The sequence below is a fragment of the Anolis sagrei genome, chromosome 1, assembly GCF_037176765.1.
Source record: "Anolis sagrei isolate rAnoSag1 chromosome 1, rAnoSag1.mat, whole genome shotgun sequence".
Taxonomy (NCBI): Eukaryota; Metazoa; Chordata; class Lepidosauria; order Squamata; family Dactyloidae; genus Anolis; species Anolis sagrei.
The window spans coordinates 336,122,636-336,137,552 of record NC_090021.1 but is presented as its reverse complement, the minus strand read 5'-3'; the positions used below and the strand labels follow the sequence as shown (position 1 = coordinate 336,137,552).

Here is a 14,917-nt window from a genome sequence, read left to right as displayed (position 1 = left end):
ATGAGGCTCCATCTACACTGTCATATAAAATCCAGATTATCAACTTTGAACTGGATTATATGGCAGTGTAGGCCAATATAATGCAGTTCAAATATGATAATTTGGATTTTATATGACAGTGCAGATGCGTCCTCAGTCTACATTGCCATATAATCCAGTTCAAAGCAGATAATCTGGATTTTATATGGCAGTGTAGAAGTTTTATGGCCCTGGCTTCTTCTACACTGCCATATAATCCACATTATCAAAGCAGATAATCCACATTATCTCCTTTGAACTGGATTATATGAGCCTACACTGCCATATAGAATCATAGAATCATAGAGTTGGAAGAGACCTCATGGGCCATCCAGTCCAACCTCATTCTGCCAAGAAGCAGGAATATTGCATTCAAATCACCCTTGACAGATGGCCATCCAGCCTCTGTTTAAAAGCTTTCAAAGAAGGAGCCTCCACCACACTCCGGCACAGAGAGTTCCACTGCTGAACGGCTCTCACAGTCAGGAAGTTCTTCCTCAAGTTCACAGATGCCGGTATAAGCCGGTTCAAAGCAGAAAGGTCCCCAGTGAGGACTTTAAACTGGTGCACCAAATCCCAGTCCAATACAAAAACCCAAAGCTGGACAAAGTGTGTCTTTTTGGAAGTTATTGGACTGCAAATCCCGAAAATATTTGGAGACGCTCCGAGCTTTCCAGGTTGGCAACTATTGAAACAGGGATAAGGACAATGTGGGTATCTTTTTAAAGGGGCAAACCTGACAGAAGCCTCTGCTTTCTTTTTTTAGAGCTTAGACCAGAGAAGGTGGCAGCCCTGAAGTTGTAATGACAAGGAAAATCTCTGAAAGGCTTTCCAGTTCCAAGCCATAAGCTTTCCAAGAACCAGGCTCTCCAGACTTTTATGGACTATGGTTCTCAACATTGGTTATTCTGGCTGGGAATGCTGGGAGTTGTAGTTCAGCTGTACCTGGGGGTCCCCACTCTACCAACCCCAGCATCAAAGGGGTGCTAGCAGAATGGAGAGGAGAATTCTCTGGAACTGTTACATTAAACAATTATCATACAATTATAGCGACAAAAGAGATCCCAAGATCCATTCAATCCTCTTTAATGTTTCCATGCAGGAAGACACAATCAAAGCACTCCTGACAGATGGTTATCCAGCCCCTGCTTAAAACCCTCCAAAGAAGGAGGCTTCACCAGACTCTGAGGTAGCAGGTCTCTTCCAACTTTGGCCCAGATGGGCCAAAACTAACAAAATGAAGTTCAACAGTGACAAATGCAAGATACTCCACTTTGGCAGGAAAAACGAAATGCAAAGATACAGAATGGGGGACAATGCCTGGCTCGAGAGCAGGACGTGTGAAAAAGATCTTGGAGTCCTCGTGGACAACAAGTTAAACATGAGCCAGGAATGTGATGTGGCGGCAAAAAAAGCCAATGGGATTTTGGCCTGCATCAAGAGGAGCATAGTGGCTAGATCTACGGAAGTCATGCTACCCCTCTATTCCGCTTTGGTTACACCACACCTGGAATATTGTGTCCAATTCTGGGCACTACAATTCAAGAGGGATATTGACAAGCTGGAATGTGTCCAGAGGAGAGCGACTAAAATGATAAAAGGTCTGGAGAACAAGCCCTATGAGGAACGGCTTAAGGAGCTGGGCATGTTTAGCCTGAAGAAGAGAAGGCTGAGAGGGGATATGATAGCCATGTATAAATATGTGAGAGGAAGCCACAGGGAGGAGGGAGCAAGCTTGTTTTCTGCTTCCCTGGAGACTAGGACGCAATGGAACAATGGCTTCAAACTACAAGAGAGGAGATTCCATCTGAACATGAGGAAGAACTTCCTGACTGTGAGAGCCGTTTAGCAGTGGAACTCTCTGCCCCAGAGTGTGGTGGAGGCTCCTTCTTTGGAAGCTTTTAAACAGAGGCTGGATGGCCATCTGTCAGGGGTGATTTGAATGCAATATTCCTGCTTCTTGGCAGAAGGGGGTTGGACTGGATGGCCCATGAGGTCTCTTCCAACTCTTTGATTCTATGATTCTAGGATTCTATGATACGATGTTGTGTCTGCACTGAGCCACGATCTCTCAGTTTCACCGACCTCACAGAGCTATTATAGGGATAAATAACACCAGGGTTGCGAGTTGGAAACCGTACAGTGAAAAGCGATACAGAAACGATAAATATATTAGCGGCAGCATCTTTCAACTCTTATTTAAGCCAGCAAAGCGAGGAGCAAGGTATGCAAGTGCATCACCGTAAAAAAAAAAGAAAAGAGTGAGATTTTCATGCCGGTTTAATTCACCAATCTAAAAAAAAGCAGTATCTCCTCTAAGACATGCTGAAGCATTAGAAAATATTAAGTTCAGCTTCCCTTGCCGTATGCCGAGATAAAAAAAAAATGAGCTGAACTTTTGCTTTTCCAGGTGCATTCATGTGTCAAATAGGTTAGAGAGATTTGCCCTGGAAAAAAAATTTGTCTCACCTTGCAAGTTACCGTTCCGTAAACCTGCCACATGTCAGCCACGTCCCTTTTGTCGTATTGCACCGACTTGACTTTTTCGGTGATACAGACATTAACGTGAGGCCTTCCCTTGTAGGAGCCGGTTCTCCAAGCCGGCGGCTTCTGATGGTGGCTACTTGGAGTGGCGGGGCCGCTCTCCAACAACGTAGGGTTCAAGTTTGCATCAAGTGGGGTCCCCAAAGGACAGGCTTGCATGAGCAAGTTGGGAAGCTGGCTGATTTTGGTGGCCCTCTCCGCTTCGGTTTTCAGGCCGGAGCTCATGAAAGCCAGCAGTCCGGACAAGAGGTCAAAAGCCTGAGAGATGCCACTGATGTTGAAAAGCGGCGGAGGAGGGGTGGTAGGTTGCTCCACCAAAGGGAGGGCCACGTAAATCAACCCGCTCTTCTGGAAAGCCAACACGGGCCAGAGGTCTCCTCCTTCGGCTTGCAGAGCATATACAGAGGTCTTGTTGATCCGGGAACAGCTGTCCCTTCGCTCCACAAAGTGTTGGTCTCCGTCCGCCAACCTCAGTTCAAAGAGTAACGCTTTGAGGAAAGGGCCGTCTTCAGGCATGGGGACATAACTTGCTCCATTGAAGACTTTGGCTCGCCTTTCGACAGTGGGGTAACGCCTGGCATGCAAAAAAAGAGAGGATAGTTGCAGTGTTAGAATCGTAGAGTTGGAAGAGACCCCAAAGACCACCCAGTCTAACCCCTAACAAGCATCCTCAAAACTGCGGCCATCCAGGTGTTTGGGCCTCCAACTCCCAGAAGCCCTAACAAGCTTGTTCAATTATCAGTAATTCTGGGAGTTGAAGGCCCAAACAGCTGGAGGACCATAGTTTGAGGATGCCTGTCCTAACACAATTCAAGCTCTGCTGCTGTGAGTTTTCTTTGGACTGTATGGCCATGTTCCAGGAGCATTCTGGAAATAGTGAAAGGACCAAGGCAGAGACATCTCCAGCTCATCCCCCGTTTGGGTATCAGCCAGCACGTCAATGACTTAAATCCAGACATAGTTTTCTAAGATCTACAGAGACACTTGCTGGAACACCTCAGCAAGCGAGAGTCCAAAAGTGGCAGGCTCAAACCCAGAACCTCAACCAATGGCTGATACCAAATGAGAGACTCCCCCCTGGGCACACAGAGGACTGGGCGACTTGGAAGGCGCTGAACAGACTGCGCTCTGGCACCACGAGATGCAGAGCCAACCTTCAGAAATGGGGCCACAAAGTGGAATCCACGACATGCGAGTGCGGAGAAGAGCAAACTACAGACCACCTGCTGCAATGCACCCTGAGCCCTGCCACATGCACCATGGAGGACCTTCTTGCAGCAACACCAGAAGCACTCCAAGTGGCCAGATACTGGTCAAAGGACAGTTAATCAACTACCAAACTCACACATTTTGTATTTTCTCTGTTTGTTTGCTTTGTTCTGTTAGAAATGTAATATATTTGACTGGCTGCCTTGACACGAGAAATAAAGCAGCATTCTCTCCTGATCTTTCGCCTGCATCTGTGGCTAATAGCATTTCAGAGTTTCTGTTGGCAATGAAGCAATTGGAATGTATATAAATCTGGGTTGTGGTGCAGCTGGTTGGGAGTCAGCTGCATTATTTATTTATTATTTATTTATTGTATCTGTATACCACCTTTCTCAGCCTATTGGCGACTCAAGGCGGCTTCCAACAAAACAGTATACATAATATCATAATACAAATTAAAACATTAAAATAACATAAAACACAACAAGGCAATAAAAACAACATCATTAGCATCTCCTATATTATCAAGCATTGTCCAGTTCCATCGTCAAGTCGTTAGGTTTCCTATATCAGTTACCTATATCCGTTACTCTGCATTAAAATCACTACTGACTGAAAGGTTATGAGTCTGAAGCCACCTCGGGTTGGAGTAAGCTCCCAACCATTTGTCTAGCTTGCTGTTGACCTTTGCAGCCAAAAAGGCAGTTGCATCTGTCAAGTAGGAAATTTAGGTACCGCTTATGCGGGGAAGCTAATTTAACTAATTTACAACACCATAAAACTCTCCAGCAACATGCAAAAGAATGAGGAAGTACTCCATCAGTACTCCATCAGTGTCACAAGTGGAGGGTGAAGCGACAGCTCCCAAGTGTGGTCAGAATTCAAAAAGCATGCCCCCATGAAGCTGTAAAGCAGTGGTTCTCAACCTGTGGGTCCCCAGGTGTTTTGGCCTACAACTCCCAGAAATCCCAGCCAGTTTACCAGCTGTTAGGATCTCTGGGAGTTGAAGGCCAAAAACATCTGGGGACCCCAGGTTGAGAATCACTGCTGTAAAGGGTTTAGTAATCTGTAAGTAAGAGTTCATGGGTGAAATCAATTAAGGATGGAGGTATGCAAGAGATGGGTTGCAGCTGGGTGTTTCTGGATATAAGGAGTTAGCCTTGGCACTGATCTTTGGGAAAAAGTATCTGTTGCATTTTGGTGGTGGTTGCTGCTGGTTTTCCCCCCAGGTCTGTTGGATTTTCGGCATCCTGATCTGTCTCCTGTAATCTTGGAACTTTGAACCTTTGAACTGGCTTTTGACTACGGTATAGACTCTTGATCCCTGGACTTTGTTTATTGAACTCTCGGCATTTGACCATTGGACTGGACCCTTTTGACTACGAAGTTATTTTTGCTATCAGTTTTTGTGTATTCTGTGGCTGCGTGCTATCTTTGTGTTTTATATTTTGGACTATAAAAACAGCCAGCAAGTAAGTGCTGTTTTAATTAAACTGTTTGTTAAAACTGGGAGTTTTGATTCATCTCTGCCTAAATAAGGTAGAGCCCTAGCAACGTGATAAGAGGCCAAAGAAACGCCTTCATGTTTTGCAAAGGGTATTAAGCTGTGTGTTTGGGACCAAACCTTTGTCAGAGCAACTTTTCGTTTAACCAAGAAGATTGCACTTTGCTTGTCTGGATGGTTTTGCAGTTCTTGTGTTCATGGTTTCAGGACTTAGTCATGTTCTCATAGGATTTTGCTTTGCTTGTGTCTTTTTGGATTATGCTTTAAAGTGTTATTTTGTATTGATCTTTTGGAACATTACTTTTGCTTTTCAGAACTTTTTATCTTGTACTTTTAATAAACTATAAAGACTTCTGGCTGTGTGCATTTTGGTGTTTTTGGCAAGGTGAACCTATTCTGAGGTGCAATAAGCATGAACATCAGACACAATCACAGGCTGAACAGGCTGACATACAACAGTTGCATATAGTTTTGTTAAATGCCTTAGGTTAATGCCTTTGCTGGATGTCATTCTGTTGTATGATGTAGTGGCTAGTTGTTGTTCATTCATTCAGTCGTCTCCGACTCTTCATGACCTCATGGACCAGCCCATGCCAGAGCTCCCTGTCGGCCATCACCACCCCCAGCTCCTTCAAGGTCAATCCAGTCACTTCAAGGATGCCATCCATCCATCTTGCCCTTGGTCGGCCCCTCTTCCTTTTGCCTTCCACTTTCCCCAGCATCATTCCCTTCTCTAGGCTTTGCTGTCTCCTCATGATGTGGCCAAAGGACTTCAGCTTTGTCTCTAGTATCCTTCCCTCCAGTGAGCAGCCGGGCTTTATTTCCTGGAGGATGGACTGGTTGGATCTCCTCGCAGTCCAAGGCACTCTCAGAACTTTCCTCCAACACCACAGCTCAAAAGCATCGATCTTCCTTTGCTCAGCCTTCCCTAAGGTCCAGCTCTCACATCCGTAGGTTACTACAGGGAATACCATGGCTTTGACTAGGCAATGGATCTTTGTTGCCAGTCTGATGTCTCTACTCTTTACTATTTTATCGAGACTGGACATTGCTCTCCTCCCAAGAAGGAAGCGTCTTCTGATTTCCTGGCCACAGTCTGCATCTGCAGTAATCTTTGCACCTAGAAATACAAAGTCTGTCACGGCCTCCACATTTTCTCCCTCTATTTTCCAGTTGTCAATCATTCTTGTTGCCATAATCTTGGTTTTTTTGATGTTTAGCTGCAACCCGGCTTTTGCGCTTTCTTCTTTCACCTTGATTAGAAGGCTCCTCAGCTCCTCCTCGCTTTCAGCCATCAGAGTGGTGTCATCTGCATATCTGAGGTTGTGAATGTTTCTTCCGGCAATTTTCACCCCAGCTTTGCATTCCTCAAGCCCCGCACATCCTCGTATGATGTGTTCTGCATACAAGTTAAAAAGGTTGGGTGAGAGGATGCAGCCTTGCCGTACGCCTTTCCCAATCTTGACCCAGTCTGTTGTTCCGTGGTCAGTTCTGACTGTTGCTCCTTGGTCCTTGTACAGATTCCTCAGGAGAGAGGGAAGGGGGCTTGGGATGCCCATCCCACCAAGAATGTGCCACAATTTATTATGATCCACACAGTCAAAGGCTTTAGAATAGTCAATGAAACAGAAGTAGATGTTTTTGTGAAACTCCCTGCCTTTCTCCATTATCCAGCATCCGGATATTGGCAATCGGGTCTCTGGTTCCTCTGCCTTTTCTAAACCCAGCTTGAACATCTGGCAACTCTCGCTCCATGTCTTGCTGGAGTCTTCCTTGCAGGATCTTGAGCATTACCTTACTGGCATGAGAAATAAGGGCCACTGTACGGAAGTTTGAGTAGTCTTTTGCATTTCCCTTTTTTGGTATGGGGATAGAAGTTGATTTTTTCCAGTCTGATGGCCATTCTTCTGTTTACCATATTTGCTGGCATATGGCATGCATCACTTTGACAGTATCACCTTGACAGCATCTACTACAGTTGTATGTAGTTTTGTTAAATGTGTTAGGTTAATGCCTTTGCTTGATGTCATTCTGTTGTATGATGTAGTGGCTATTTAGACATTTGCTAAATAAAAATAAAATAACTGGGACCCTAAGCTTATGTTCTTCACTTTTCCACCTAAATCCAAGAAACAATGACAAATGTATTGTCGAAGGCTTTCATGGCCGGAATCACTGGGTTGTTGTAGGTTTTTTTGGGCTGTATAGCCATGGTCTAGAGGCATTCTCTCCTGACGTTTTGCCTGCACTTTGGCAAGCATCCTCAGAGGTACTCACTACCTCTGAGGATGCTTGCCAAAGTGCAGGCGAAACGTCAGGAGAGAATGCCTCTATACCATGGCTATACAGCCCGAAAAAACCTACAACAACCCAACAATGACAAATGTTTACTGAAATTGATGGACTGGACCTGCTTCAGTTCTCTCGTTGTTAACCACACTTTTGTGTTTAATTCTCTCCTAGTTTGGAGGTGTAAAAGAACCATCCAACCAACTGGAGAGCAGAATAACTGTAATTTATTTTAAACAAATCGATTTAACTACTACGTTGTACAGTCTTTATTTTTAAAAGACTTCACTGCCAGGAACCAGATTCTCCCTCCGCCTGAAAATTAATGTAATTCCAAAATGTCAAGTTGACAGTCTCCCCTTAAAGTGCAGTAGGAATGAACAAAAGGGGATAATTGGCATTATGTAGAATCCACGTTTGAACCTGGCATGGTGGAAGGTTTTCACTTATTGTCTCTAATTCCCTTTGGGGCTGAAGGATGGCTAAAGTGTTCCCGAGGCGACAATGCAAACTGCAATTACGGCGCTGTACCTCGATAATCAGCATCACAGTTTGCGTAGAGATTATAGTCTCTTTATGTTTTGCTTTTCAGCTCTCCAACATTTGCTGGACCTCAGTGGAAGGACTCCTGCTTTGCATGGAGAAGGTCTCAGGTCTCATTCTCAAACAGGGAATATTCCTGCCTGAAACCTTAGACAGCTGCAAGTCGCTTCTGGTGAGTGTGGAGAAGAGCAAACCACAGATCACTTACTACAACACAACCTGAGCCCTGCCACATGCACAATGGAGGACCTTCTCACAGCGACACCAGAGGTGCACTCCAAGTGGCCAGCTTCTGGTCAAAGGACATTTAATATAATGCCAAGTTTAACATTGTTTTTGTTTTAAATGCATTATAACTGTACCCTCAATTAACTTCTGACACAACAAATCTATATAAATAAAAATGTAATGTTAGTTCGTGCTACCATCAGAACTCAAAAACCACTGGGGGAATTGACACCAAATTTGGACACAAGACACCTAACAGTCCAATTTATGTCCTCCACTCAAAACAATTGATTTTGTCATTTGGGAATTGTCTTTGCTGGGATTTATAGTTTATCTACAATCAAAGAGCATTCTGAACTCTACCAATGATGGAATTGGGCCAAACTTAGCACACAGGGCTCCCATGACCAACAGAAAAGAAACTGGAAGGGTTTGGTGGACATTGACCTTGAGTTTGGGAGTTGTAGTTCATCTACATCCAGAGAGCACTGTGGACTCAAACAATGATAGATCTGGACCAAACTTGGCACGAATACTCAATATGCCCAAATGGGAACACTGGTGGAGTTTGGGGGAAACAGACCTTGACATTTGGGAGTTGTAGTTGCTGGGATTTATATTTCACATACCATCAAAGAGCATTCTGAAACCTACCAATGATTGAATTGGGCCAAACTTCCTGCACAGACCCCCATGACCAACAGAAAATACTGTTTTCTGATGGTCTTTGGCGACCCCTCTGACACCCCCCTCACAACCCCCACAGTGGTCCCAACCCCCAGGTTGAGAAACACTGTTCTAGAGGCATTTTCTCCTGACATTTCGCCTGCACCAATGATGGAATTGAACCAAACTTGGCACAGAAAACTCCCATGACCAACAGAAAATACTGGAAGGGTTTGGTGTGCATTGACCTTGATTTTTGGAGTTGTAATTCACCTACATCCAGAGAGTACTGTGGACTCAAACAATGATGGATCTGGACCAAACTTGGCACAAATACTCAATATGCCCAAATCTGAACACTGGTGGAGTTTGGGGACAATAGACCATGGCATTTGGGAGTTTTAGTTGCTGGGATTTATAGTTCACTTACAATCAAAAAGCATTCTGAACCCAACCTATGATAGAATTGGGCCAAACTTCCCATACTGAACCCCCATGACCAACAGAAAATACTGTGTTTTCTGATGGTCTTTGGAGACCCCTCTGACACCTTCTCGTGATTCCCCTAACCGTGATTCCCCTAACCATTATGGCCACTCTTCCTGGTTTCTGCATTGCTCCATACTCTTCCTCCTGCATTGAAAATAGCCAAATGAATCGTACACTGCTGAAATGCAGCAGAATTATACTTCTTGGTAGGTTGCCAGTTGTGACTTTGCACAAATCATTATGCTCTTCTTCCCCCTTCAGCCTGCACCAGAAGATAGTTCTGCTAAACTGAATGATGCATTTGTTTTAGAGATTTATCTACCTCCAGGGACAAGCTGCCGGCTGTCTCTCTGACTCTCTGCTTGTTTCTTGTTATCTAGGACCGGTGACTCACGCAGAAACTCTTAAACTCAGGAGTGACATGTGCATCTGGCTGCACATCAGGAAAAAGAATGTGCCTCTGCAATCAGAAACCTGGATTTATCACACAAACTTATGCAAGGACTGGGCTGTGGAGCAGGTAGCTGATAGCTAGCTGTATTAAATCACTACTGACTGAGATGTCATGAGTTTGAAGCCAGCCCTGGTCGGAGTGAGCTTCCAGCCATTAGTCTAGCATGCTGTCGACCTTTGCGGCCTGAAAGACAGTTGCATCTGGTCAACCCCCGTTTTTTAATTTTTTTAAAATTTTAATTCTTTGCAACTGGCCCAGCCCACTGTCATAAACTTTCTGAATTATATTGTTTTTATATTGTTAGATGTGTTTATTTATATTGGTTTTGTATTTTTGTATTTTTTATTTTCTGTTGTGTACTTATTGTATATTGTTTTACTGTACTTCTTTTAAAAAAATAAAACTGTATATTTTGGTTATGGTAAATAACAGAAAAGCAAATCATGGCAGATATAATCAAGTAACAATATTTTTGATGTGTACATGCCTATCTACCTTAGTCAGTCAACCAGTTAATTTTGACAATGAGTACAAATTATTATCATTTACATAACTTAATACACATAGACTTGCTATTCCTGCCTGTTTTCCACTACTTTCAGTCAAAGCTTTCTATTCATTTTTTTCCATAACATTCAGAAAATCAGCACATGGCATATTACACACAATGGACCATACACTCATCCCAAAACCCGTATCCCACACAAAATAAAATCTCTTCCCCACACCCGTGCACCCTTTGTATATTGTTTTATTGTACTATCGGGCTTGGCCTCATGTAATGACCCAGGAACGGTCAAGACAATGGAACAGATGAGGATTAGAATGAGAGGACACAAATTTTTAAAATGTTTATTATTCATTGTTTTTATGTTTCTAAATGTATTGTAATGTTTTGTTTTGTTTTTTGCTTTTTATCAATGTATGTATTTTATATATGGCATTGGATTGTGCCAACTTTGTATGCCGCCCTGAGTCGCCTTTGGGGCGATATGGGTGGGATAGAAATAATGTAAATAAATAAATAAATGTAAGCCGCTTCGAGTCCCCTTGGGAAGATGGTGGCAGGGTATAAATAAAGTTGATTATTATTATTATTATTATTATTATTATCTGTCAAGTAGGAAATTTAGGTACTGTGCTGGTACAGCTGTACCGGGAGCTCCAACTTTATTTGCTTTGTATTAAATGTTTGCTTGCAGTCCAAGGTTTTAGGGATTCTGCAGAAAGGTGGCTTCCTTTGGTTGCAGTCGTAGGGCAAGTCAAACTACAAGAGAGGAGATTCCATCTGAACATGAGGAAGAACTTCCTGACTGTGAGAGCCGTTCAGCAGTGGAACTCTCTGCCCCGGAGTGTGGTGGAGGCTCCTTCTTTGGAAGCTTTTAAGCAGAGGCTGGATGGCCATCTGTCAGGGGTGATTTGAATGCAATATTCCTGCTTCTTGGCAGAATGGGGTTGGACTGGATGGCCCATGAGGTCTCTTCCAACTCTTTCATTCTATGATTGATTCATTCTATGATTCTAAGTCGCCTGTCCATCATCGTTAAGTTTTGGTTCCGCCCTTTGTTCAGGGCAATTGGGAAGGGAAGGGAGCCATTTTTAGTTAGTCTCAGTAAGGAAAGCTAATTTAGAGGATGTGTGTACAAGCTTCTAGAACCTGAGGGTGGATTTCTCTTACTTCCTGTTGCCTCACCCCTGTTCTTGGATCTTCTCGCAGTCCAAGGCACTCTCAGCACTTTCCTCCAACACCACAGCTCAAAAGCATCGATCTTCCTTCGCTCAGCCTTCCCTAAGGTCCAGCTCTCACATCCGTAGGTTACTACAGGGAATACCATGGCTTTGACTAGGCAATGGATCTTTGTTGCCAGTGTGATGTCTCTACTCTTCACTATTTTATCGAGACTGGACATTGCTCTCCTCCCAAGAAGGAAGCGTCTTCTGATTTCCTGGCCACAGTCTGCATCTGCAGTCATCTTTGCACCTAGAAATACAAAGTCTGTCACGACCTCCACATTTTCTCCCTCTATTTTCCAGTTGTTAATCATTCTTGTTGCCATAATCTTGGTTTTTTGATGTTTAGCTGCAACCCGGCTTTTGCGCTTTCTTCTTTCACCTTGGTTAGAAGGCTCCTCAGCTTCTCCTCGCTTTTGGCCATCAGAGTGGTGTCATCTGCATATCTGAGGTTGTTAATGCATCGTTGGTGGAGTTCCAAATGCTCTTTGGTTGTTGTTGTTGTCCATTCGTTCAGTCGTCTCTGACTCTTCGTGACCTCATGGACCAGCCCACGCCAGAGCTCCCTGTCGGCCGTCACCACCCCCAGCTCCTTCAAGGTCAGTCCAGTCACTTCAAGGATGCCATCCATCCATCTTGCCCTTGGTCGGCCCCTCTTCCTTTTGCTTTCCACTTTCCCCAGCATAATTGTCTTCTCTAGGCTTTGCTGTCTCCTCATGATGTGGCCAAAGGACTTCAACTTTGTCTCTAGTCTCCTTCCCTCCAGTGAGCAGTCGGGCTTTATTTCCTGGAGGATGGACTGGTTGGATCTTCTCGCAGTCCAAGGCACTCTCAGCACATTCCTCCAACACCACAGCTCAAAAGCATCTCTCTTCCTTCACTCAGCCTTCCCTAAGGTTCAGCTCTCACATCCGTAGGTGACTACAGGGAATACCATGGCTTTGACTAGGCAATGGATCTTTGTTGCCAGTGTGATGGAGGGAAGGATAGTATTGGCCAAGATGAAGTACTTTGGCCACATCATGAGAAGACAGGAAAGCCTAGAGAAGACAATTATGCTGGGGAAAATGGTAGGAAAAAGGAAGAGGGGCCAACCAAGGGCAAGATGGATGGATGGCATCCTTGAAGTGACTGGATTGACTCTGAAGGAGCTGGGGGAGGTGCTAATCAAGGTGGTCAGTTGAAACATTCACACCTAGCTCCAACATACAAGACTTCTTTGTCCCACCCTGGTCATTTCACAGATATATTAACCATTTTTCCTAGTTCCAACAGACCTCACTACCTCTGAGATGCAGGCGAAACGTCAGGAGAAAATGCCTCTGGAACATGGCCATATAGCCCGAAAAAAACCTACAACAACCTATTGTTTTAATTGTTTTTAACTGTTTTATGATGAACATGGCCCGACAGATGGCCATCTAGACCTCACAACCTCTGAGGATGCTTGCCATAGATGCAGGCGAAACGTCAGGAGAGAATGCCTCTGGAACATGGCCTTATAGCCCGAAAAAAGCCTACAACAACCTATTGTTTTAATTGTTTTTAACTGTTTTATGATGAACATGGCCCGACAGATGGCCATCTAGACCTCACAACCTCTGAGGATGCTTGCCATAGATGCAGGCGAAACGTCAGGAGAGAATGCCTCTGGAACATGGCCTTATAGCCCGAAAAAAGCCTACAACAACCTATTGTTTTAATTGTTTTTAACTATTTTATGATGAATTTTGCTATTGTTAACCGCTTTGAGTCACCCGAGGGCTGAAAAGAGCGGTATACAAATATAGTAAACAAACAAACAAACAAATATATAAAATGTGCTGCAAAATCTCCCATGAAAACAATATTTTTTTTGCATTTTTTAGCCCGAAAAAACCTACAACAACCCAATTTTTTTGCAGTTTATTCAACTTTCTCCATGTTTTTAAGACAGAATTAATTAGGAAATGGCATTGGTATCCCAGGAACAAGAATCTTGTTTACATAATGTAATTAAGCCATCATAGAAAGGGTGATGGTCTAAAGAGGGTAGGAAGAAAGTGGGGAAAGCTGACAAGTCCCAGGATCTCATAGCACTGAGGTATGGCAGTTAAAGCGGTTTCGAACTGGGTTAATTCCACAGTGTAGATGCACCCATGGATTGCCATAGATTTACCTGGAGAAGAGCAGGCTGCCATGTGCTCCTTGTTCGTGGCTGACGAGCCACAGTCCTCTCAAAGCCATGATCCTTACCAGGATCACCCCAAATCCCTTCTGAAAGACACCATCTTCCTGGAGGTTTCCTGCTTAGTTTGGGCCCACAAGGAAGAGAAAGCGCCCTCCGCATAAAGAACAGCTGACTGGTTGGTAACTGTATCACTCTATAGCTATAGCTCTATGTGCCTTCCCGTTGGACTCTGGGGCTTGTAGTTTTGTGACGCAATGGTGCTGCTTAGCTGAGCGTTCTAATCACCCCTCCCTTAAACTTCAAATCCCGGCATGCCAATCGGTGGAACATAGAGCTACAAAAGCTTGTTTCGCCACTCTTCTCATTTGGAATTCAATTCCCAGAAGTCCTTATCATTGATCAAAGCAGCCGAGGCTTCTGGGAGTTGGAGTCCAAAGAACCTGGAAGACTCAGGCATACATTGAACTGGCTTACATGGCAGTGTGGACTCAGATAACTCAGGTCCCTTCCACATTGCTGCATAAAATCCACATTGAACCGGATTATATGACAGTGTGGACTCTGATAACTCAGGCCCTTTCCACACAGCTGTATAAAATCCTGATAACCAGATATTGTGGATTAGCCTGTGTTGGATGGGGTCGCACTCCCCCTGAAGACGCAGGTTCGCAGCTTGGGAGTGACATTGGACTCATCGCTGAGCCTGGATCCCCAGGTTTCGGCGGTGACCAGGGGAGCCTTTGCACAATTAAAACTTGTGCACCCGTACCTTGGGAAGTCTGACTTGGCCACGGTGGTCCACGCTCTGGTTACATCCCGTCTAGACTACTGCAATGCTCTCTACGTGGGGTTGCCCTTGAAAACGGTTCGGAAGCTTCAAATGGTCCAGCGCTCGGCAGCCAGGTTGCTAACAGGAGCGGCACTCAGGGAGCATACCACTCCTCTGTTGCGCCAGCTCCACTGGCTGCCAATCTGCTACCAGGCACAATTCAAAGTGCTGGCGTTAGCCTATAAAGCCCTAAACGGTTCCGGCCCTACTTACCTCTCCGAACGCATCTCCTCCTATGAACCG

General features: G+C 44.5%; 1 protein-coding gene across 1 annotated transcript in view; it reads right to left on the bottom strand.

Annotated features, from left to right (window-relative positions):
- AP5M1 (adaptor related protein complex 5 subunit mu 1) overlaps window positions 1-13,983 on the bottom strand; it is a 32,611-nt gene extending 18,628 nt beyond the window's left edge. The window contains exons 1-2 of the mRNA XM_060753661.2: window positions 13,834-13,983; window positions 2,488-3,136 (exon numbers count right to left, since the gene is read on the bottom strand). Of these exons, the coding sequence (XP_060609644.2) occupies window positions 2,488-3,136; window positions 13,834-13,901 (717 nt within the window). The 5' untranslated portion in view covers window positions 13,902-13,983. The remainder of the gene's footprint in view (window positions 1-2,487; window positions 3,137-13,833) is intronic.
- Window positions 13,984-14,917: the final 934 nt, after the last annotated feature.